Source organism: Myotis myotis, unplaced genomic scaffold, assembly GCF_014108235.1.
Source record: "Myotis myotis isolate mMyoMyo1 unplaced genomic scaffold, mMyoMyo1.p scaffold_m19_p_20, whole genome shotgun sequence".
Classification (NCBI taxonomy): domain Eukaryota; kingdom Metazoa; phylum Chordata; class Mammalia; order Chiroptera; family Vespertilionidae; genus Myotis; species Myotis myotis.
Window position 1 is genome coordinate 23247290 of NW_023416325.1, and position 26303 is coordinate 23273592.

Genomic DNA, 26303 nt, shown 5'->3' on the forward strand with positions numbered 1-26303 from the left:
GGCAGGTGCCCTGACCCTGAATCAAACCAGCAACCTTTTGGTGCATGGAATGATGCTCAACCAGCTGAGTGAGCCACACCGTCCAGAGCCACTTGCTTAGTTTTTAAATTCTGTAATGTATTCAAAGAAACCAATTGGATCATTAAAAAAAGAAGAAAGAAAGAAAGAAAGAAAGAAAGAAAGAAAGAAAGAAAGAAAGAAAGAAAAATGAAAGGGCTCTGTATGTCTCGTTTTCAGTTATATCCCTAGCACTGGGGAGAGCTGTGGCTCCGTAAATGTTTGCTGACCCCCTGGTGTTTCAGCAACAACCACAAAGGTGGGTTGGTCCTCAGAATGGGAAGTGGAGTCTACCTATGGCTTTCTATGGCCTTGAAGACTAAGGTGGTTGAGTAATCTTTCTATACCCACATTTGCAAAGTATCTGTCATTTCTTCCCAAGAAATTACAAGGAAAGAGAAGAATAGCATGAATAAGGGCTGCCTGCTCTTTTCTGAGCCCACATGAAATTCATCTCCTCAGTCCGCAAAGTCACATTAGAATCCAGGTAGAAAGGACGGTCACCTTTCAAGACACGATTTCCTGTAATGGTAGACCGTAAATGGGCTCAAATTCTAAGGAGTTTCAGACAAAGGCTTGTGCTACTGAACAAACCGTAAAGAAAAGCAAGCACTGGGTGTTCGCCCGCAAAGCTATTGTCCAGTGCGATGCTTAGGTGCCCTCTAGTGTGGGCTGGCTTTTACAGCAGTTCCTTGCTCTACACATCATGGGACTAAGATCCTATCATGACTTCAAAGGTGACTTTCCCAGGGCGTTTTAATGTACAGTTGATAGATCTATGAACAATGGCCAAAGGATTGTGGAGCAACTGAATTTAAAAAATCAATGGTTCTACTCTGAGCCATTATTTACAGGCAAAAAAATGCAATTTTGGTAACTGAGCAATCAGGGGGTGTGAAGTTACAAGGGTTCCTACAAATGTAAACTGTAAATACATGGGCATGTTTCAAACGAAGAGATATTAATGTGTACAGAGTGCCCCACCTGCTCCTCTCCACCCTCACCATCGATTATCCTCCCGAAGTTTTTTACATACACCAACCAAATATGACATATATTTTACTCCTCCCCACCTTTTTATACTGTATATACTATCCTGCATCTTTAATTTCTCTCTTAATAATAAAGCCTGCTATGTGGTCCATAACAGTTCATAAAGATCATCATTTATTTTTTAACAGCTACAGTTGTATTATGTTGTGTGGAGACACTAGAATTTACTTAGTACTTCCCAAACACAAAAGTTATTTCAAAACTGCACACATATAACTAATATTAAATTCCTAGGAGTGGAATGTGTTGGGTCAAACAAAAATAATTGCTAACATGTATACAGAGCTTTCCATAAGCTAGGCTTTGATGTAAAAATGTGTAATCATATATCCCACCATTTATTTAACCTTAAAAGGATTATTAAGAACTATTATCCCATCTTAAAGATGAGGAAACGGAAGCACTGAGAGGTGAAAGAACCTGCCCAAGGGCAGGCATTAGTGCCAACCAACCTGTCTCCAAAGCTTATACTCTCAGCCATTATACTTTATTTTCTCCGGGAGTGTATGTATTTGTATTTTAAATAGATGTTAATAAATGCCCCCATACTGGTATCCTAACTTATTCTCTCACCAGCTTGACTGTACTTTTGGCCTATAGGTTCATCAAACTTGGAGGATTTTGTTGTTTAGTTATTGGTGAAAAATGGAATCCCAATGTGGTATTAACTTGCATTTCTCTTAGAACATCCTGAGGGTGGATGTATTTCCATATGCTTAAAAGCCATAGGTATTAACTTTTCTGTGAGTTATCTTTTCATATCTTGTGTATTTTTATACTAGAGTATTGGTCTCCTTATTGATTTATAGGAGCTCTTTAGATATTTGAGATATTAGTGAATTGTCTGTGATATAAGTTTGAAATATCTTCCCTAGCTTGTTCTTTACATTTTGACTTTCATATGCTTTCTTCCTGTAGCAGTTTTTGATATTTTTTGTAGTCAAATTTATCAATCTTCTACAGATTCTAGATTTCAAATAATGTTAAGATAATAGGAGAATTTTTCCATTTTTATAGTTTTTTATGGTTTACTTTTTTAAAATTAAAAAAGATCCTCTTAGAATTTATTTTATTAAATGATATGAGGTATGGATCCAACTTTATTTTTCTCCAGGTGGCTTACCCAGTTGTCGTTTTTTGAACAACCTTTGATTTCCTCATGATTTGAGATATGCCTTTATCAAATCACAGTTTCAGATCTTACATTCCCATATGTAACTTGGTTCTCTTTCTAAATTTTCTATTCTTTTCTTCCATTTTTCTATCTGTATGTGGATGAAATATTACCTTAATATTTAATTATTTAGGTGTTATGCTATACTATACTATCTAGTAGGGCTATTTTCTCTTATGATGACTCTTAATTCCAGAGCTTTCTTTATTATTCATGCCAATGTTTCTTATGAACTTCATAATCAGCCTTTCAAATTTTATTTTAAAAAATAATTATTGATATTTTTATTGGGATATTAACGTTTTAGATTTACTTTCAGATCTTCCTGAATACAATATACCACTTACGACCCTTAGATCTGACGCAGCCTGGCCTGGTGCTGGCAACAAAACAATGTCTTACAAAGCTCAGTGTTTGGTTGTGCGCATGGTAATGGAGATTTTTGTATTCATTCAGTTAACAATAGATGTTATGTAGCCTCTCACTGTTCCTGCTTGTCAGACATTTGTCATCTCTTTCAAAGAAATTAGAAGGGGAAACATCGTTCTAACGTGAAAACCTTCCAGGAGGATGCTGCTGTCATTGAAAACAACAGCCTCCGATCCTGCCCCCACTCCATCCCTCCTGCCTCCAATCAAAGGACGTCCATCACCAATGCTTAGTGCGTGCAACTTGCCCCACTTTGGCTTCAGGTCTGATAAACGCTTTATGTTCTTTATGCTCTACCCAGGGTCAGCAAACCGTGGCTCTTTGGCCACTTGACTGTGGCTCTTCCACAAAATACCACATGTGGGCGCGCACGTACAGTGCAATTGAAACTTCATGGCCCATGCGCAGAAGTTGGTATTTTGTGGAAGAGCTGGTATTTTGGGGAAGAGCCACAGTCAAGGGGCCAAAGAGCCGCAGTTTGCCGAGCCGAAGTTTGCCTACCACTGCCCCTTGCCACTCTTGTAGAAATGCACTCTTGCCTCACGCCAGACCTGCTGAAAAGTCTGTATTTCAAGAAGACCCTGAGGGAGGTCATAGCACCTTCAAGTGTGCGAAGCAAAAGATTCGTGGTTCCCAAAGTGTGGGCCTGACAGCAGAAGTGGCATGATCTAGAACAGTGGTTCCCAACCTTGTTTTTTGGCCATGCCCCACCTAAGCATCTCTATAATCCTGATGCCTGCCCCCCGGTGACATATCATTCTTATCATTCAAACAGTGAACTCCTACTCATGTGGAGGAAGCCTAAAAGGCCATTAACTTGGTCTAAACAAGCTTCCAAAGAACATGGCATTAAAGAAGAGAAAAATAAAAGAACGAAAGGACAGTTGAAGTACTGAGGAAGAAATCACGAAGAAATTGTTAAAATAATAATAGTAATATGACGTGATATGAAAAAATAGCAAATAAAGTTTTAAAACATAAAATAGAAAACTGAAATCATAAATATGTCACAATATATTTACATACTGTATATGAGGCCCCTAGAACCATAAGGAATGCAAAAAATTCACTGTTAATAACTCATTCTCGAGTTGCTCCCCTTAAAAGCCAAATTGCCCCCCTGTGGGGCAGGTGCCACGTTGGGAACCACTGCTCTAGAGCCATGTAGCAAATTCAAACTCCTGGGCCCGCCCCTCACCCTCCTGAGGCAGCAGTGCTTGGGTCTGTCCAGGAGTCTGGTCTGAGCAGCACCTCCAGATGCTTCTCCCGGTGCTGGTGACTGAGGCCCATGCTCCAGGTCAGGGATGCGGTCCTGGCCAGCCACTGGGATCACCTGGGGAGCTCTGACATCCCCATGCGTAGAGGGCACCCCTAATAAATTACATCCGAATGTCAGGGCTGCAGGCCAAGGAGTCAGTATTTTTAGTTTTCCAGGTGATTCCAATGTGAAGGCTAGGGTTAGGGCCTCTGCTCTGCCTTGAACAATGCTTCTCACACCTGGCTCATCAGAATCACCTGAGGATCTTCTTTAAAAAGTACTGATGTGGCCCTAGCCTAGAGCATCAGCCTGTGGACTGAAGGGTCCAGATTAGATTCCAGTCAGGGGCACATGCCCAGGTTTCGGGTTCGATCCCCAGCATGGGGTGTGCAGGAGGCAGCTGATTGGTGATTCTCTGTCATCATTGATGTTTCTATCTCTATCTCTCTATTCCTTCCTCTCTGAAACCAATAAAGATATATTAAAAAAAATAGTAAATAAAAAGTACTGATGCTGAAGGTCTTCTGCAGAGATGGAAGTTGGTCTGGATGAAGCGAAGAATCACTTTTTAAAAGTGTGGTTTCTTAGAAACCAAGATGGCGGCATAGGTAAACACTGGAAATTGCTGCCTTGTATAACCACTTCAAAAATACAACTAAAAGACAAAATGGACATCATCCAGAACCACAGGAAGGCTGGCTGAGTGGAAATTCTACAACTAGAAGGAAAGAGAAAAGCACACTGGGACTCAGAGGAGGTGTGGAAGTAAAGTGCAGAGGTACGAAGGCGCACGTGGAAAGGGCTGGCAACTGAGGACGTGGTTGTCTTTTGCAATCAGGAGGGAGTCACAAGCTCCCGATGGCCCTGACTCTAGTTCTGGGTGAGTCTCTGGGGACCCAGACTCATATGGGGAGAAACTGGACTGTCTGGCATTGGGCGGAACTTGAGGGTGGCTTTCTCTCAGAGGTGCTTGCAGCGATTACTGGGACACTGAGACCTGGTACCTCTTAGGGTAGGACTGAGGAGCAGCCATAGCTGTTTGCTCCGCCCTGTTGATCCCCTGAGACCCCGCCCCACCCAAGCTGTGCTCAGAGGCTTTTGCATATGAAAGGCCTGGCCCTTTGCAATCTAACATTACCTAACAAACTGCAGCTGGGTCAGAGAGACCCAGAACTTCCAAAAGAAGGCCCAAGGCCCCACAGCAGCTTGCATTGCTTCACAGCTGGGCCTCATCTGGGCACCTCCAAATCCCAAACAAAGAAGAGGAATCTGCAGATCTCTCCATAGCTCCTGCTGGGTAGCCTCAGGCAGAGGTTAAATTAGCAACTCCTTAGAGATCCAAGAGCCAGTGTACCAAGTGGTCAGAGTGGGACCATCCAGATTACAACTCCTCAGGTCCATAAGGGGCATACTCAGGGGGCAGACTCAGTGAGCACCAAAGCTCCACTGAAGCAAGTCTTGCCCCAGAAGAGTGTCTCCAGCACAGAAGTTCTCACACCGTAGACACAGCTGATTCTCACAGACAATTGGCCTGGAGGTAAATTCCTCCCAATGATACCTACAACAATCAAGGCTTAACTACAACAAGACTGTGCACAAAGCCCACAAAGGGGTGCACCAAGAGTGTCCACCTCAGGTAATTGGGGAGGCTGAGCCACTGGGCCCTATAGGACACCTAGCACAGAAAGCCACTCCATCAACACAAGGAAACATAAAAAATGCAGAGACAAAGAAACAGGTCACAAATGACAGAAATGGAGGAAGGCAAATGACTGGATATAGAGTTCAAAACCAAACGTATAAGGTTTTTCAAGAATTTTCTAAAAACCACCAATAAATTTAGTGAGACCTTCAAGAAATCTAGTGAGACCCTTGAGGATATGAACAAGGACCAACTAGAAATTAATCACACACTGACTGAAATAAAGAATAATATACAGAGATCCAACAGCAGACTAGAGGATCACAAGAATCAAGTCAAAGATTTGAAATACGAAGAAGCAAAAAACACCCAACCGGAAAAGCAAAATGAAAAAAGAATCCAAAAATATGAAGATAGTGTGAGGAGCCTCTGGGACAGCTTCAAGCATACCAACATCAGAATTATAGGGGTGCCAGAAGAAGAGAGAGAGAAAGATATTGAAAACCTATTTGAAGAAATAATGACAGAAAATTTCCCCTACCTGGTGAAAGAAATAGACTTACAAGTCCAGGAAGTGCAGAGAACCCCAAACAAAAGGAATCCAAAGAGGACCACACCAAGACACATCATAATTAAAATGCCAAGAGCAAAAGACAAAGAGAGAATCTTAAAAGCAGCAAGAGAAAGAAACTTAGTTACCTACAAGGGAGTACTCATACGACTGTCAGCTGATTTCTCAACAGAAACTTTGCAGGCCAGAAGGGAGTGGCAAGAAATATTCAAAGTGATGAATACCAAGAACCTACAACCTAGATTACTTTATCCAGCAAAACTATCATTCAGAATTGAAGGTCAGATAAAGAGCTTCAGAGATAAGAAAAAGCTAAAGTAGTTCATCGCCACCAAACCAGTATTATATGAAATGCTGAAAGGTATCCTTAAGAAGAGGAAGGAGAAGAAAAAGGTAAAGATACAAATTATGAACAACAAATACACATCTAGCAACAAGTGAATCTGAAAATCAAGTGAATAAATAATCTGATGAACAGAATAAACTGGTGAATATAATAGAATCAGGGGCATAGAAAGGGAGTGGACTTACTATTCTCGGGGGAGGAAAGGGGTGTGGGGGATGCAGGAAGAGACTGGACAAAAATCGTACACCTATGGATGAGGACAGTGGGGGGGTAAGGGCAGAGGGTGGGGTGGGGAACTGGGTGGAGGGGAGCTATGGGGGGAAGGAAAGAGGAACAACTGTAATAATCTGAACAATAAAGATTTAATTTAAAATAAATAAATAAATAAATAAATAAATAAATAAATATTTTTTTTTTTTTTAAAAAAGAATCAACCAAAAAAAAAAGTGTGGTTTCTTGGGTGATTCTAATATCCAGCTGGGATTTCAAACCACTGCTCTAGAAAGACTGAACCCCACGCAAACCTCAAGTCACACTAAGGAAATGAAGTTTGGATGTAAGGGAAGAGAGGCATTTTTCAATTCCCATATATTTACTGAGTCTGTGCAGTGCATTAGGCTAGTTACTATGAAGATTAAAAATAAGTGCAAAGCATAGTTCCTGCCCATAAGAGAATATATAGCCTGTATCGGCAGAAAAGACCACACATTTCACATATAAATAATTATTTAAAAGTAATATATTCCATGCTACTGACTATAACATAATTTTAAAAGTTACATATATCATTATATCACTGTTAGGTCAAACTAATTTTTATTGCTTTTAAAAGAATGGGAGTAAAGATGAAAGGAATATATGTTAGAAATGATTATTAAACAATTTTGAATACAATTAGCAATCAGCCCTTAGATATTTGAACCTGGAAAAAGCAACGGACAAGGTCAATGGCCAAAGAATAATTCATGAGCTCAAAGATGGAGCAAGCCTAAGATGCTTAGAGTCTCCTCCTTGGCATAATGAAAACTGTGCTATGGAATCACCCACAATCAAATCAACCCAACAGTGCTTAGTAAATTAAATGGTTTGCAAAGAACTCATATGCATGTATGCATAACCCTTGGACACAGACAATAACCACTAAAATATCAGCAATTAAAGAGCTTATAATAAACATTTTCTCTTTCATTATTAGAAATATAACTATTAATTTTGGCCTGACTATGGGCCTTCCCTTCTATACTGGCTTCTTTTGAGAACACATTCAAAAACAATGAAACGTATCCTAGTCTGGGAGAAATAACTAGCTTTAAACATTTTTCACATATATTGGACTATAAAATGTATTTATAACTTTAAATGAGCAGTCAAAATTCAAAATTTCATGTATGTTTTATGAAACAAAAAAGTACATTAAACATCTAAAACTGGCTCAAAACATTGAAAACTCTATTTGAATTCAGCTACTTGTTTTGATAATTCAGCTAAATATACTACACCCACTCCTTTAGTTTATTATTAGGTACAAAGGCAAGGATGTGATATATGCTTTAAGACTATAAAAGGAGTTATTTTTCTTTCTTTCTTTAAATGTGAGGATCTGATTGGCTGTATTCAGTGATTCATGAGTTGGGCAGATCCATCTAGCAACTGAAAGGTGCTCCCTTAAAAGGAATTTCTGAATCAAGAAAATAATCACAAACATTCATCCCATCTCTCTTGTTCCATCAGGAAGTAAAGGTTAAAATAGGTTACAGCACCTTCAATGATACCAACTTCGATCTGGAGGCCTAAGGGAACTCCCATTTAATGTAATAACCTCTCCTCCATATTTGAAAATGAACCCGCAATAGAAGATGAATTTCAAGCTGTTCCCCCAGTAAGGGTGGTGGATACACCAATCCAGCCATACTCTTTTCTTACATCCACAGACATATTCAATAGGAGGTGGGCTGATATGATCAATCTGTGTGCCCATCAGATAAAATTAAGTTTACTGGCTTCAGTCTGAGAAAGACAAGTATCACATGATCTCATGTACCTGTGGATGAACGAAATGGATCCAGAGACTCGGAAGCCTGGGACAGACTGACGAGCCTCAGGGAAAGGGGGAGTGAGGAGTGGGGAGTGGGAAGAGATTGACCAAAGAAGTTATATGCACATATGCATTACCCCTGGATACAGACAACAACTCCGTGAAGGCCTGGGGGGTGGGGGTGGGAGTGGGGTAGAAGGGGTCAGTGGAGCAAAAAAAGCTGGACATCTGTAATACTCAACAATAAAGACACATTTGTTTAAAAGTTTACTGGCTTCAGTAGATTTTAAATCCATTATCTGGGATAGAATTATCTTCAAAATGGTCAGATAAGAAAAGGAGGACATTTATTATTGTTCTATCTGTATAGATGGGGAGACTAAGGTTTAATAATAAAGGGCGGTGTCATGGTTCTCTGTGGGGGTTAGAGAGGCCGTATCTGCCACCTTCCCATGACCACCCAACAGTGTCAGCTCTGACTGAGTCACTTCTGGATGTGAGTTGCGGTCAGTGAGTGTGTCTTGCCATCCAATGTGCTGAGGGCAGGGAGCAGGGTTGAAACCCAGGGCTATGGCGGAAACCAAGGCAACTGACATGGAGTCAAACCTTTGTCAATTTCATCTCCTGGAGCATGCGTTTAAAAACTCTATGGGCCCTTGCATGAAAACATTTTGGAGATAATAATAGGGTTACATCAATTACAGAACTATAACCATTCATGACTTTTATTTTGCTCTTAGGAATTTGTGGAATAATTTCCTTCATTCTGCAAAGAGGGGCAAGGTGTAGGGCATTTGACTTCCTCAGCTAGGTGTTCATAGTGACATCACTATCCCAGAGAAGTGCTATCCAGCCATTTCAAACAAAGGAGATTCCAGTTTAGTGTTTCAGATGACATTAAAAGTAGCTGCTACGTACCTGTTCTGTGTGACTTTCCTCCCTTTTTTTATGGTGAAGTTGAAGATAAGAGTCCACTTTAGGGGTGGGGAATCCCAAAGTCAGCTTGTTTTTTTCCACAAAATATTGTTTGGACTTCCTTCGCCGAGGGCCCCGTGATCTTGGCCAGAAGACCTCATTGTGTGAACTTGAACTCTGCACGTACTGAGAGAGGTTGCTGGACGTCTCCGCCAGGTCCCTGTCGCTCAGCCCCGAGATCCGGGTGCTGTGATGGGCACCATGATCAGAGTTTGGGCTTAAAAACTCACTACCAAGTAGGGAGGCTTCGCTCTGTGGGCTCCTGTCCTGCGGGCCGTGCCCCGCCGAGGGTCCCGTGGAAGTCTCCGAGGGGAAGAGCGGGCCCCGAGCCAGCTCGTCTGCAGACCCGCCCGCGGACTCCGGCGACGCCTCCACAGTCAGCCGGTACCCTTCCTCTCTCTTACTCCTCCAGTTCGGGTCATAGCGGAGATCTGAGTATTTGTCTTCTTTGGACTGTTGGCTGCCCAAAGCAGAAAGAAATGTCAAGTACTTGATCAAGATAAATGTACTCATTATATTTAGTTGATCATTTAATTTGAAATCAATCCCAACTTTTCTCCTATAATTTTCCTTTTACGATTGACATGGTAAAGACCTATCTTGGGCTCAAATTAGGCCTACGCGCCACACATAAGGGCAAAAAGGTCTTCACGCTCCCGGTTTATTAAAACAGGGAATGAAAGCGGGACAGTTAATCTCAAAAGGCCAGGAAGCAACTGAGAGACCAGCCAGTGCCTGTGGCTCAGGCCCCCCTTACTGTGCTCCCCGGGGGGATTTCCTGCAGATGCAGTTGACCTCATGCTCTGGTGGGTCAGATACTCATTTGGCTACTTATCCAGGGAGGGAATGTGGTCATCACCCGGACATCTGTCTCCGTCTGCTCCCTTTCGGGGCAAAGCAAGATTTACCCCAACTGAACTCCTACACAGATTCATTCTCTGGTCAATGACTTTACTTTTTAAAAAATTGATTTCAGAGAGGAAGGGAGAGGGGGAGAGAGATACAAACATCAATGATGAGAGAGAATCACTGATAGACCGCCTCCTGCACACTCCCTCTGGAGATCGAGCCTGCAACCCCGGCAGGTACCCTGGCCGGGAATCGAACCGTGACCTTCTGGTTCATAGGTTGACGCTCAACCATGGAGCCACACTGGCCAGGCCAATGATTTTACTTTTCAGTGCACATTGTGTTGGTAGAGTTTATCGAATGAACTACATACAGAAAGAGCCCCAATCTCTGGAATCAGAAGGCGACTCACTGAAAAGCCCTTGGCCCACACTCTCTGGTTGTCAGGTCTAAGCACAGAAACCTCAGCAGACAGGGCAGCCCTGTTTGAATAAAAGGGTCAACAGATGTCCTGGCTGAGGGAAGTGACCTTGAGGGAAGTCCATACCAGTCTTCTCTGTTCCCCAGGGCAATCTCAATGTATAAAGCCCCTCCACGTCTTACCCAAGAGAGAAAAAGAATGCTGGTAACACGGCATGTTTAATGGGCTCTTTGATCTTCAAAAGCTAAATGGGAGAGATTTCCCTTCTTGAGTTCAGTAGATGCAATTCTCTAATCAAAAAGGAAATGGAAATCAGCCAGGCTTTTCTGCTACTGATATTCCCGTTTACGGAGGACGTGATTTTATGCTGGGTAAACAAACCGACGGTGCCCCTGATGCTAACTGACTCTCCTTACTGTGCACTGAGGTTCTTTGATTTGATGTAAAGCAGAAAGGAGAACAAGCCAGAACCCCGAGTCTTGCTAACTTGTCATGTTGACTTTTTTCGCTCACGTATTAAGATGGAAGAGCTCTGGGCACGGGCTGCTCTTCCTTTGCCACTGAAGGAAGAGAAGTGACGTTCTCCTCCAGCCAAGCACCCGAGTGACCACGGCTCTAGCCTCTCAGGCCACCGGGCATCAAACTGTGCGACTCGCCCTCGCTGGGCACCGCAACGTCCCCTGTCTCTGGGGCTCCTGGGAGGTTTCTTTCCCCTGCGATGTCCCCGTGACCCGAACTCACGGCAGTTTTGGGCGCTGCCACTCCCCTGTGCTAAGGGTCCCTGGTAGGTACTAGGGGATGGAGGGGCCCAGTAGGGCCCAGCAGACGTGGGACAGGATGGACTGGGGTTAAGTTCTGGCTCTGTCCACCCGCGGGCAGAGCATGTCACTCCGAGCCAGCTTCCCCCACCTGTGAGCAGGGATGCACCACATTTATTCTGTTTATTGCTCAGGACGGCATCAGGATCAAAACGGGACATTACGTCTAAGTTACTCCTCTGTGTTTGTGCTCCTTTCCTGTTGCCCTGTGGGGACCGGACTCCGCGCCCAGTCAGGCTGGGGCACCAGGACTGACGTTCCCCTCCCTTGCCTGCCCTGACACTCGCCTGTGCTGTAGGCGGAAGAGTAAGTGTTCCTTCTCGATGTAACATTAGGTATTTACTTCTTTAAAAGCCAATGGTAGTAAATTAGAATCTAAATGTGCAGAAGTGTCTGGCATGGACCAGATTAGTGACTGGTTTAGGGCTTATCTGGCGCTCAGTTACCTGCAGGGACCCCGTGTGGCTGAGGTGGGAAAGGATAAGGAGCCTGGGCTATGCCGTCAGGTAAACACAGAGAGAGACCGTGTTCTCGTGAGGACGGCGCTGTCTCGCCATATCCATCTGTGTTGAAAGGAAAGTGAATTTCATCTCCTCCTTGATTTGCTTGACGCAGCAGAATGTACCTCATCCATCTGCTCACTTAGTGATTCTACAGCTGTTTCCCGAGTGCTCATGGGGGAGGGAGGGTGCAACCAAGGAGACAACCAATTCACAGAGAGCGAGGGAGCCCTGATGAGGGCCTGGGCCTCGGGCCTCGGGCCTCGGGCGCGGCATCCGACCCCCTGGAAGGCCAGGGGGCTTTCTGAAGGAAGTGGTGGCTCAGCTGCAGCCTGAGGCTCAGAAGGGCCAGGTTGAGGGAGCAGCATGGGAAAGGCAGGAGGGGCAGGCAAGCATGGCACTCCCCAAGGACGGAGGAGGAAGGGCGAGGGGCGGACTCGGAACCAAGGAGCGGTGAGGTCTTTGAGGGTGTTGTAGACTCTGTGAGGAGTTTGGCTTAACCAAGCTCCTATGAGAATCTGATCAGCAAAAATAACTCCATAGAGAGCAAAGTGGTAGTAACCCACATACTTCTGGAGAGCAAAGTGCTGAGTGCTTGGCAGGCATTATCCACAGAGGCTGGGAGGGCTTTCTGGGGTGTTTGGAACGTTCTGGAACAGGCACTCCTTTGCACTGTTTGAAGCAGGAGTTGGCAACCTTTCAAAGTGGCAGGTCTTGTGGGGGTCACTGCCTGCTACGTAGTCCTGGGTAGGATGTGGTGCTGGCTGAACTGGGGGGACAACATATATTATGGCATGCCGACATAGAGAATGCTTCTAGCGAATCTCTAGTTTTTCCTTAGAACAACCCTCTGAGGGAGGTGCTATTATCATCCCCATTGAATAGATCGAGAAACTGAGGCTTACAGAGCTCGTGTAACTCTTACAAGGTTGCAGAGCTAACAAGTGGAGGGGCTAGGACAGTGGTTGGCAAACTCATTAATCAACAGAGCCAAATATCAACAGTACGACGATTGAAATTTCTTTTGAGAGCCAAATTTTTTAAACTTAAACTATATAGGTAGGTACATTGTTATTAACTTAATTAGGGTACTGCTAAGGCAGAGGAAGAGCCACACTCAAGGGGCCAAAGAGCCGCATGTGGCTCCCGAGCCGCAGTTTGCCGGCCACGGGGCTAGGACATAGTCCTGGCAGTCTGTCCCAGGACCCGGCTCCGTGTCCATTCAGTTGCCCTTTATCAGGCGGCTGTTCCTATAGGCCGTGGTGAAGCACACGTTGTCCACAGGCCTGCCTCATGTAAGCTAGCGAGCTCACTCGTCAGTCACTTGGCCAGTCAACAAATATTACTGAGTGGCTCCCCAGGTACTGGTACTGAAGACTGAGTGGTGAGCAAAACAGATGCAGGCTGATGGGCCTTCCCTGCCAGTGGGGAAGATAGGCTTGTTATACCAACTGTGATAGTCAACTAACAAGTTAGAAATGTAAAGAGATAGAGGGCATTATGGGTATTTAAGGTAGGAGGACATATCACTGAAAATGTGTTAACTTCTTATTTCCAGATTCACTTGCTAGAAGATATCACAAAGTTCATTCCAACACTCTTGTTCTAGGATCCTATTATAAACTCATAAGAGACTCAATAACTGAGGAGGGTCTACTATTACAAAAATTAGCCCTGGCTCGTTTTGCTCAGTGGATAGAATGTTGGCCTGGGGACCAAAGGGTCCCGGGTTTGATTCTGGAAAATGGTACATGCCTGGGTTGGGGACATGAAGGAGGCAGCCAATCAATGATTCGCTCTCATCATTGATGTTTCTATCTCTCTCTCCTTCTCCCTTTCTCTTCGAAATCAATAAAACTATATTTTTTAAAAATTAGGTAGTCTTCAGTGATTGATGGAAATAGCTTCCTGACTTCCATCGCTGCAGTAATACTAAAAAACTGGCTCCCAGATTGGTCATCATATTTAACCAGCACCTCTGGAGAGTGGAATAATGTCTACAGCCACGGTTCTAGACCTTCCTCAGTCTCATGGAATCTCCATGGTGCTTTGCTTCTCTGAATAATCATCTGGAGAGTTTGGGTTCTGAGAAATGGGATAGCAGAGTGTCTAAGGATGAGGGTCCTGGAACCCACTGCCTGGCTCGTGCCTGGTGTTCCCAGGACTGAGTCACGTGGGTACATTATTTAATGTCTCTGTGCCTCAGCTTCCTCATCAACAAAATGGAATGGGTAATAACAGCACCAACCTCACGGTGTAGCTGAGCGGATTAAGCAAATTTATATAGAGAGGGTGTCCCAAAAAACGTATACACACATTTTAAGTAATTATAAAGGCAGCGTTTATTACAATACTAGAGGACTGGTGCATGAAAATTCATGCACTCTGGGGGACGGGTCCCTCAGCCCAGCCTGTGCCCTCTTGCAGTCCAGGACCCTCAAGGGATTAAGCCACAGTCAGACATCCTTAGGGCTGTGGAGGAGGCAGGAGAAGCTCCCACCACCACCACTGTGCTCACAGCTGTCAGCCTAGCTTGTAGCTGAGCAGAGCTCCCCCTGTGGGAGCACACTCACCACAAGGGGGCAGCTCCTGCGTTGAGCATCTGCCCCCTGGTGATCAGTGTGCATCATAGCGATCGGTTGTTCCTGGTGGTTCCGCCATTCAGGTCAATTTGCTTATTACCCTGTTATTATATAGAGCATTTCATTTTCAAAATTGAGCTATCAGCTATTAAATTGTGTACACATTTTCTGGGACACTCTGCATACATTTAGTGCTATGCCTTCACACAGAGTGAGCGTCCATAGGACGAGCTCTGAAAGCCGCCAGTGAGGCTCCCTGCTTTGGGCGGCCGGGCTCCATCCCGTTGCCATGACATGACCTTGCTGCGCGTCGTGCTTCCTGCTGGTGCCCGCACTGGGCTCCTCTCTCCCCAGAGCTTGTTATCTCCAGGCACACAGTGGTCTCCTGAGGCGCTAAGTGCACCTCAGTGGCTGAAAAATCAGCACATCTGTGCAAATCCAATTGTTTGCCATGACCTAGGCATCCTGAGCATCTGTTTGAACTGTGATTGAGGAAATGAGATTAAGAAAGGTCAGTGTTTCCACATGATGAAATACCTAAAGAACTGCTGGAAAACGAAGAGGGGGTACACTGGTAGAAGGACATCACTTCAGACCTTCAGAAACAGCTCTGCGTTCTAGCCTCAGCAATGTCCATTCTGAAATGCCCAGAGAAGCAACATCACACACGACAGGGAAGACCGAGGTCTCATAGGCCCTAGAAAATGCAGACGTTGTGACACAAATCAGACAACATGAATGGCTTTGGCTAAGAAAAATGCATTTGAACCAACTGCTGGAAGAGATATCCTTCCAGATAGAATCTGAACATGTGGCTCTTAAAAGCGCAGTGATCACACTGCACCCCTCGCCCCTACAGTGACTACCCTGCCACATTCCCTCCGTCCCCTTTCTGGATGGAAATCGTATGTTGAGACAAATGGGAGGTTATGTTTTGCCAAACCACGAGCGTGGAAGCTGTAACACTTTACAGAAGCGAACCTGATGGCTGAGTCTAAAGAGCCCATTGTCCTGGGCTTGGGTGCGAAGCAGCTCAATTGTCTGTGGCCAGGTCAACGGGGGCAAAGTGAGCGTGAAGTGCTCCTTCACCGGCGGCATCTGCACGCAGCGCGCACCCTTCCCCGCGTGACAGACGCGCAGCAGGACAATGAGGACGACACCCCTTTGTTACTGCTCGGCCCCAGGTGCCAGGTGCCCCTCCCGGTGCCGGGGTGGGAGATGGGTGGGAGGCCGGAGGCAGTCCCGGGAGCATGTGCCAGGGTATCTGCTGTCCCTAATGGACCCTATTTGGTTACTGACTGTGACAACTTCAAACAAAATAAAATAAAATCTCCACTTAATGAAGAGCCTCATCTTCAGCACAGTATTCAATCAAAAAAATCACTAAAATCAGAGCATATTTCTAGCACAATTAACATCCTTCGTGCACATAATAAAATATTCAATAACTGGCCACTTTGCCTGTTGAGGAGGTGAATAAAAGCGTTGCTGCTAATCATTGAGCAGTTATTTATTTGCTACTTTATTTTAAGTAGCCGGTTAAATTGAAACTGCACATGTTATTATTGATTGAGGTTTAATTTAATCCTTTTAAACAGAACAATTATTGCCAATTTATATGCCATTAAATCTTTCATGCATATGAACAGCAAATTCAATTTTTATTTAAGTGTAAAGTTTTTAATGGCTCTTTAAGAACTATAAAATTGGCAATTGTTTCCAAGGATTTCTGAATTGTATGCTCATCTTAATCTTTTATCAAGAGCTTTTAAGTAAATAAAAACCCCAAAGGACTAAAAAATCACTGTTGCAAGTACGAAATAAAATGGCTCCTCAAATACACTGGAATGCTTTGGGAAGATTATCTACAACCCAGAAAATTTCATTTACTGTAGGCACTATTCTGCCAAAAAACAACAACATTTTAATAGAAAAAAGGGTGGTTTAATGAACCGAAGGCCAAAGACTGTCTACAGAAACACACTAAACTAGAGGGGCTGGGCTGTTATCTAGTGGATGTTTTTACAGCAAGTATATACATTGTATAATTCCAACTGAAGTCCTTTCTTTTCTTTGACAACAAATTTATGGCTGCAAAATAACCAGATATTGGCCCCCAATCATTAGAATTGTTAGTAACAGCCTTGACTCAAGGACAGTCTGTGAGTTACATGAAAACAAATGGTCTAAGAGGGCATGGTAGGCTGCAATGCCAACTTCTAGCACTTCCCTTCTATCAAGTGTGTCTTTTGTGGAGCAGAGACTGCCTCCTGGAGGACCTGCTGGGACTCACCCAGTGGGAGTCCCCAGGGGCTCCAGGAGGGCGGCTTCTGCACTTCCCATTCTCTAGAGATGAGAGCCAAGAGTCGGACGGATTGGGAACACTTCCGGGTGTTATACTTTCTCCAGGCAGGATTTCCTGTATTTTCAATGACAGGTATGCACGGCTCTGGGGTTTCCAGGGAGCTGTGATGTCCTGGGGCACGCAGGCCTGACCTCTGGGTCCAGCCTCTGCCACTGACTGAGCTGTGGGAACCTGGGGGAGGCGTTGGCCGCTCCAAGCCTCGGCTCCTCCTCCTACATCAACAGGGACAGGCTGCAGAGCCCCAGCAGCTCTAAAACCCCCACTTAGCCACAGGCTGGGCCTGGCGGGGAAGCCTGGCAATCGACAGTAAGTGTGGAGAAAAGCACTTGTTTTAAATTCAATTCATTGATGATTATAGTTATTAAAGCCTCTGTATCTTCAAACTTGTCACAGAGCAGAAATACATGAAAACAGGAAAGGTCATGAACTAAACCATCCCTTTAGGAACTCGGCAACAACCTTCCGAGTCCTCCCGATGAACACACAGGCTTGCAGGCGACACATTTAATCCTACTTGGGGAGGGTTCAGAGCCACTGTGATTGGCTTATTTTAACCTGGTAACGCATCCCTGTGCCGAAACAAGCCAGGAAGGAACTGCTCGCCTCCGGGGACGGAGCCAGGAGTGGCTGTGGCTGCAGCCCTTCTGGAGGGGCCTCTGCCTTTAACAGACACACTCATCCCTGGCACAGCTCAGGCCCCTCCCTCTGCTCCTCTGCGCGATGGCACCGTGATGGCACCGTGATGGCACCACGCCTGCTGGGGGCGGGGGGGCGGGGGGGGCCAGGCTTAGCCACTGCAGAACTTGGGAGCCAGTGAAGGCCCGTAAAACAGAAGTGGCTACTACCTGTAACCAAAAGTCATGTCTCCGATATGATTCCCATGTGACCTGAATAAATAACTAAAATGCCAGTAGCTACCCCTGATACTGTGTGACACCTCTGGAAGACAGTGCCATGTGTATGAGGTGGTTAGCATTCCAGTCTACCTTAAAGACAAGAGACATCAGCAGGGAGGAATCTTGCCAGAAACCAGAAGGAGTGAGAGCTGCCCCGGGAAACACAGGCGCCCCTGATGACACTAGGATACCAGCCCTCCCTGCGAGGCCGCCTTACACTCCCTCCAGCACAGAAGCAATCCGGGCCTGTGCCCAGCTTCAATGCTCCCACTGTGCCCACAGAAGCCCGTGCGCTCAGAGGGGTGCTGAAACGCCGAGTTCTGGTCTTTACCCAGGTCCATTTTGGTTGTCCGGTATTGCTATTTAAGACCCAGAAACCATCACTCAGTAGTGCACCTGATTCTTGATTATTAATCGGAAACAACACATATGGAAGCATTTGAGAGGGAAATTATATACCACCACCAACAATAGAAGTGCAGCTATTGCCGAGTCCCTTTCTTACTTTCAGACAATCCTGAATAGTCCATTTCATTTCTAATTCCTCATTGTGCCTCTCTCCGCCGGGCCATTTCTGGCACAAGGGGGCTTATTGACAGACATGGGGCTTCCTTGTAGGCTCCGGTCCCAGGTGGTCCGAAAAAGGCACCTGCAGACCTCAATGGACAGGAGCGTCTCTGTCTCCCAGGGGAGGGGAGGGGAGGGGAGGGGAGGCATGCAGGGACTATGACCTTGCCACCCTACATAACCTATTAGTCATGTTCATTTGTTCTGCGGCATCAGATCCTGTAAATATTGGTATGACTTCAATGAAATTTGATTTTACATGCCTCTGTAGTCGGGCCTCAGTTGAGTCCACATTAAAATTGTTGTATCTTTAATATTTGTTAGGTAGTAACATTGAATCTTTTATCCGATCAGCCGTTGATCACCTATCCAGTGACTTAGAGGCTCAGGCTCTGCGGCTGAGTCACTACCTACACTCGCCCATCTCCCAGCGCTCAGTTCCTGTCTGCAAAACGGGGATAGCCACCCCCGGAGGCTCTTTTTAGGTGAATGAGAGAGTGTACAGAGCAAGCAGCTTTACAAATGGTAGCTAGTGCTTTTGAGTGGTCCTGTGAACAGACCATATGCGTATACACACACGTGTAGGTGCTGTGCTGCTGCTCTCTGGTGCTTGCAAAGGTTTTACGAAGGTTCAGAAGGCCCAGGCGGGGCAGGTCCTTCCTGATGCGCTAGGAATTACACTGATCTCTTTCTGCGTGCGCGAGGGTCACAGGCTGGGCCTGGAGTGGGCTTAAGGATTATCATATGAAGATCCTCTCTCCACTCCTGATTCATTCACTGCAGTCAATGCAGCTCCAATTTCCATTAAGAAAAGTGTTCCCTCTAATCCATTTACATTGAACTGACTTTGGTGAGATGCAGGGAGTAATTGCTTTGAGGAGGTCCTAGTAACATCAAGACACGGAGGCAGGCTTAAGTGATTTATCAGGCAGCGTTAAAAATGTTTCTAAAGGCTAGAAGAGAGGGTTTTCCTTGGTTTTAAGGCAAGACTATGACTGATTTTTTGAACTACCAGTCCCAGAATGCCATCTACCTTACAGAAATGAAGGCATACTTTAATTTATATCGAGAGTCTGATAGGAATTTGTCTACTTTATGGCTCAAAAACTCCCAGACCCAAGCAACAATACACCTGGGCAAGCTTCCCAGGACTTCAGTGAGGCAGAGAAAGGGGCCAGGAGCTAAACCCTCACATGAATAATATTTTTGAGGCATTATTTGGCCAAATGCTGTAGCTCTGTTTTCCTCTGTCGTGGAGAACTGTCCTCAAATGTTCAAACTGTAACCCATTCTAATCCTGGGGACCATCACCTCTCATTAAACATCTCCATGGCAAGGCAGCCTAAGGAAAACAGCGTTATTTAAGGAGCTCTGAATCGGAAGACCAAGGCCCTAACCATGATTTTTATTTTTGAAAATAAAAAATTTTGAAACTTATTGAGTGGGATTTCCATGGTCCTTGGGTAAAGAGCAAGGTTAAAGCTGGGTCCCTGAGCGTCGACTCCAACAGGAAAAAACTCAGCTCTGGGGAAATGAGGTCACTTCCTGGGTCCTCAACTTGGTTTCTTCATCTTAAAAGCACAGGCAGATTGCTATGCCCTGCAAAGACCGTCCCTTTCTGTAATGAAGCCGCCACCGTTTCTCACCCAGGAGACCACGACTCTCTCAGGGTGGAGCTAAAAGGAAAACATGGCCTTGAGGTTGAAGAGGGCCGAGGGGACTAATGGTGATGGAAAATAAAATAAAGAAAAACATGGCTTAAAGCAGAGTCAGGCTGCCTGAGTTTTCCGCTCCACACTCACCAGATGTAAGACATGGGCATAGCGTAGCCTTCTTAAGCTTCACCTACGACCTTTAAAACAGGTCGTTGTAGCGTCCACTTGCCCGGGCTGCCACAGCATCAGGTGAGCAGACACAGGCAAGTGCGGGAGCGCGGGCCCAGGCCAAGCCCTGTAACGCCAGCTGGTGTTAGGACGTGGCAGGCACCGTGTCCACCTCCTGTCTCCAAGCCCTGCCAGTTCTTCCACTTATATGTGTATCTCTCCACTAACTACGAATTGTGGAGAAAAGACAGATGAATAAGGACTGCCAGGAAGAATATGTAATGGTTATCTCTGAGGAGGAAAAAGAAAGCTTTCCCTGCAGCACTGTATGCCGTTAGAGAGTATATTAGGGTTATAACACTTTTCTCTGTGCTGTTCTGTAGGTTAGAATTTTGTCAAATTTTTAAAAAAGCACGGGATCAACAGCCAAACAACCAATACCCCTCCCAGCTCTATGATGTCAGACGAGTCAGCTCCCCTTTCCTTAGCTGTACAATGGGAGCAGGTGCGCAGGGTCACAGGGAAGAATTAGGTGAAGTTACTGATGAGCCTACAGATGCTGCTACTGTTGGAGCTGCCGTGGTGGTTGCATTTTACCACCTGGCGTCTCTTTGTCCCTGTGTGCTTCTAACGCAGAGCGTGCCAATTGCAGAACACTGCTCCCCCGCTCTCCACCCCCCCCAACCTGCACTCCCCCTGCCGCGCCCCCCCCCCCACCCACAGAGCACCGGGGGCTGCCGCCTTCCCAAGCCCCATGCCCTCAGCACCCGTCGTCCTGACAGCGTTTAGCACGTGTACTTTGAGGTCCTTAAGAAGCATATGAGCTTGATTCCACTCACTATTCCCAGAGGAAGACAGAGGATGGAAAGAAGGAAGGAAGGTGAGGAGCAGGCTCCATCGTCTTTCAGAAGAGCCCTGGCGGTGCCTGTCCCCGGCCGAGGGCCCTGGCGGTGGCGGAGCGGGTCTCACTCCTGGATGGCCCCCCCTCAGGCCCACTCAGCCCACTCGCCCTACACGGAGTGCGGATGCTCCACCATCGAGCAGGGTCCCTCAGTGTGCCGCACACACCACTCTAATCCTGTTCTTTCTTCTTTTTCTTCTTTAATCCTCACCCAAGGATATTGTTCCATTGATTTTTAGAGAGTGGAAGAGAGAGGGAAAGACAGAGAGAAACATCGATGTGAGAGAAACACATTGATTGGTTGCCTCCTGCAAGAGCCCCTACCAGGGCCCAGGCCAGGGAGGATCCTACAACCGAGGTACATGCCCTTGACCAGAATCGAACCTGGGACCCTTTGGTCCGCAGGCCAATGCTCCATCCACTGAGCCAAACTGGCTAGGGATGCTTTTGTTTTCTAAATCTACTTTGACCCCAAAAGCCTACCTGTCCAAGCTCTAGGACTTCTAATAAACTTTCCTCAACATATTTTACCCTTAATTTAAAAAAATCTAGTACATATATAGCTTATAAACAGCCAGTCCCTGTTCCCAGTAATATATATATATATATCATTTTAGCATCATGATAACTCTGTAAAAGGTAATTATTATTATTATCCCAGTGTTACTATGGAGAAACTGAGGCACGGAGAGATTAAGTGGACTTGGCCAAAGCCATACAGCTGGTAAGTGGGAGAATTTGAGCCGGATGGTCTGTTGCGGACACCATGCACTTCACCACCACACTAAAGCCTCTTTCTAATCAATACCTTTTAACTTCTATACTCTACCACATCATTTACACTTTCATTGCAACAGAGTAATATTGCACAAATTCATTTTTAGTTTTTGGTAGCATCTAGCATAAAGTTAATGCTCCATCAATACTGATTATTAGAAATGGAATCTTTATATGATTCTATAAGCCCTGGGAGGTACATACCCCCCCGAATGTACTTTACTGACATTTATAGCAATCGTGAGAGAGAGGCTGGTTTAGTTAACAGGTGAGAAAAAGTGAGATGCGCCCTGGCCAGTTTGGCTCAGTGGATAGAGCATCGGTCTGTAAACTGAAGGGTTCTGGGCTCGACTCCAGTCAAGGGCATCTGCCCAGGTTGTGGGCTCGATCCCTAGTAGGGGGCATGCAGGAGGCAGCCAATCAATGAGTCCCTCTCATCATTGCTGTTTCTATCTCTTCCTCTCCCTTCCTCTCTGAAATCAATAAAAATATACTTTTTAAAAAGGAAGAAAAAGTGAGATGCAAAACAGTTAAGAGGCTTATTCTAAATTGTACACTAAACAGCAGTGCCTGCCCTGAAGCAAGACCATCTGACTGCAAGGCAGCACTTTTCTGTACCAGCCTTTCTGGGTGTCTCCAGGGTGAGGCCACAGCAGGAATATGGACAGAAAATGAGGAGCATAAGAAAAGCAGATGCCTCTGTGAATAGCTCCCTTATCTTTTGCATATAACTTGCAACAATAAAAATGCCATTATTGTTGCAGGTGATTGCATTCATTGGTTGGTTCTTCTATGTGTCCTGACTGGGGATCGAACCCACAACCTTGGTGAATGGTGAATCAGGACGATGTACTAACCAGCTGAGTTATCCAGCTAGGGCTCCTTGTCTTTTACATATTTTTTAATTTAAAAAAAAAAGAGACTGTGGCCAAAAGTCCGGCCCCCGCTGTCCTTAGATGCCCGGAGACCCATCTGACACTGCAGGGGGCTCCCTGTGAGCGCCCATCCTCACCCTCGCGGATGATACCTGTAACTATTTAACAATACGCCTCGGAGACCCCCGCTGTCCACAAGCCCGTTCCTGACCTGCTGCCCGCGCCCTTGTCCTGGGCACGGCTGTCCTTGCTGGCCGCCTGGGCCGCCTTCCTGCTGGCTTCCTCCTCCGTCTCACTCAGGCTGTCCCCGGGAGAGCTCTCCTCCAGGCTGTCCCGCTCCATGTCGCTGTCCTGGCTTCGCTCTCCACGCTCAGCCTGAGGGGCACTCTTGGGGCTGAGGCTCTCTGAGTCGGCTTCCAGGGAATCTTTGGAAATCAGAGGTAAGTCTTCTTTCTGGTAAGGTGGTTCTGTGGCCTGGACCTTTAGGCTGGCACGATGCACAGGAGACTGAATAGAGAGCCTGGGGATTAGTTTACCGTGACTCATCTTGAAAATAATCAAAAATTACCAGGAAACTCTTGTTGACAGGCGCAGTTTCAAGTTGTGGCCGAATGTTTCCAGCTGTGGCTCACAAGAGCGTTACCTAAAATAATTATGTTTCTGTTACTCTGTGGCTACTAAAGCCTCCTTAATTCCCATGTTAATAAAACTGTAAACGAGGACAGCAGCTGTGTGACATGGCCCGAGGCTTCGGGGTGCACCCTCCGCGTGCGAGGAAGGTCTGTTGGAGACGTTTCTCCTCCAAGGAGCACGTCTGAGGAAGAGGGCTACCCAGCGAGGGTCAAGGGCAGCTCAGGGCCTGGGGCCAGCAGGCCTGGGCAGGCCACACGCTAACGTGGACAGGACTTTGGTGCCTTATTTCAATACCCAGGGCGCGGATACGTGGAGAGAGAAACAGGTCCGGGCTGCCGTGTGCACAGGAAGGGATGGGCGTGTTTCCACAGTCCTAACTGCCGGGAGGGAGGGAAGAAAGCTGGGGGGTCCTGGCCCACGCTGGCGCCCTCATTGATACAGGCTGCTGCTGCTGAGAGGCAGGTGTAACTAGGGGAGGTCAGTCATGGGATCAACCTCAGCGACTTCATTAGAAAAATGATTCAAACTGTTCACCGGAAGTGTGGCAGCTGTGAATGCTGAGCAGGGCAGCCTGAGGCCGCCCTGGGAGTGCTGGGGGACGGGCCTGGATGGCGTCAGAGTGTCATTCCACGTGCACCCCTGCCTCACCGGCCGCTGTTAGACCCTGAGACGCTCTGGGAAGGTGCTTTGAGTTCACAGCAGACTGAAGGAGCGGGTTTGGAGTGGGCTGCCTGTCATCTCCTCCTGGCACTTCTCGGCTGGCTTCTAGCTCACTGCCTGAGGCCACCTGGGTCCCTGTGGGCCCGGTAACAGGACCTTGGGCATCAGGGAGCACGCTAAAGTTATTTAAGGGCTGCTCTTGGTTTTGGCAGATCCTAATTTTAATTTAAACACATGACCTTGTCCCTAGCGCTGCTTATGTTGATTTGTTGCTAAGGAACCTCATCTATTCCGTGGAGGAAAGCACCTAACAAAGCAGGCCAGGTCACATATTCACATGTGATTGCCTCACTGCAGACTGTTTGCTGTACTGAGTTTCGTATTTAAAATACATCTATTTCATGCCACTGTGTTATTTTAACACTGGAGAGCTGGCTAACTGTTGCTTTTTGGGATATTTTTGCAAAGCAGCGAAAGCTTCCAAAAACTGGAAGCTTTAAAACACCGGTGTTACTCTAAGACTTCAAGTCACTGTACCCGGGATCTTAAAGAAAAAGCTTAAAATAATCACCACATTTCAATTTGGAAATGCTCCTTCATGAAATTATTCTCTCCACTTTCCCTTCTTTTCTTAAATGAGATAGATTAGGGTCTCTTGGAGTTAATAAAAAATGTCCATAGAAAACAGTCCTTTGTTAATGGAGTAGTGACGCTTGGGAGGGCGTGAAGGGGGCAAAGCCAGAAGCCGGCTGCGGAGGTCGTCGCCCAGCTCAGGCTGGTGGGGGACTGGCGGGAGGGGCGGTCACTGTAAGGACGTGGCTCCTGGTGGCGTTTCCCACCCAAGTGTCTGACCCCGAGGCAGACACGCGGAGACACATGCCCCGCAGGGATCCTGGGCCCTGGGCACCGCCAGCTCCGGACCCACCGCGGGTCCAGCCCACGGGCGGGCCGGGAGTCCTGGTGGGAAGGAACCCGCTTGCCCGCCGTGAGCGGCAGAGCAAAGCTGCTGTTGGGCACAGGCCGAAGCTGCCGCAGGGGCGCTCGGATTCCTGTCCTCCCGTCGCCTTTCCTCCGACGGACAAGACCGGGCAGCAAGGGGCAGTGTCGGGCCGCGAGTGTCGGGCCGGCGGGTCTGGTGCCGGGACTGACCCTGACCTGCCGAGGGCGAGCGGCTCGGAAGTGGGCGCCGAAGCCTTCGCCGGCCTCCCGCTCCGAGCCCTTCCCGTCCATCCAGTTCCCTCGGGGCCTCCGGCGGTCCCACCGCGGCCCCCGGGTGGCCACCCCTCCTCCCGGGTGCCCCGCCCGCCCTGCTCGGTGCAACCGCCCGTCACCTGCCCGGCGCTCTCCGGCTCCGCGGCCGCATCCTCCCGCGCCGCCACCTGCCGCCCGCGGGCACCGCCCCGTCCTGCCGCCCGCGCCCGCGCCCGCGCCCCGCGCTGCCCTGGAGACCGCGGCCGGCGCCCGGGAGGGAGGGGCCGGAGCGCCCGGGAGGGAGGGGCCCGCGCCCGCAGCACCGCCCGCTGGTCCCGGAGGCGGGGCGGTTGTGACGCGGGCGGGCGGGGGCGGCCCGGGACCCTGACGTCCCGCAGCGGGCAGGGAAGGCGGCCGCCGAGTGGGAGGAGGTATTTGCCACCAGGAACGACAGAATCGGGAACGACAGGAAAGGAAGACAGTCAGTGAACGAAGGGGCAGGACACCCGAGCGGGAATTTCACAAAAGAACCCGAGTGACCGCTACACACCTGCTGATAACGAAGGCGCTGAGCGCAGTAGAGACCGAGGGGACGCAGTCAGCCCAGGGCTAGGACTCCGCGCGCTCACCGGGGCGGGGGAGGCGGGCGGGCCCTCATGCCGCTGCGGGGGGCGCGGGGTGGGGGCGGCCCCTCGGGGAAAGGGCCTGGCTTTAGCGAGAGTATGTGGGCCGGCGAGTCAGTAATCTCACTCCTAGGCATTTACCCTAAGACGTGTGTGCGCCCCCAAACTGGAAAGGCAATAGAATGGTTCACTCCACCGTGGTGTCCCGCATAGCGGCCTATACTCTACAACAGTGAGAACGAGTGAAGTCCAGCGACACGAAATGACACAGGGGCCTCCACG

The 26303-nt window shown here is 47.3% G+C and overlaps 1 protein-coding gene across 2 annotated transcripts in view; it reads right to left on the minus strand.

The window, feature by feature from the left end:
* Positions 1-25641, minus strand: part of JHY (junctional cadherin complex regulator) — a 99178-nt gene extending 73537 nt beyond the window's left edge. For both annotated transcript variants that reach the window (XM_036354414.1, XM_036354413.1), the window contains exons 1-3: positions 25539-25641; positions 23126-23557; positions 9484-10000 (exon numbers count right to left, since the gene is read on the minus strand). In XM_036354414.1, the coding sequence (XP_036210307.1) occupies positions 9484-10000; positions 23126-23460 (852 nt within the window). In that variant the 5' untranslated portion in view covers positions 23461-23557; positions 25539-25641. The remainder of the gene's footprint in view (positions 1-9483; positions 10001-23125; positions 23558-25538) is intronic.
* Between the last annotated feature and the right edge of the window lie 662 nt (positions 25642-26303).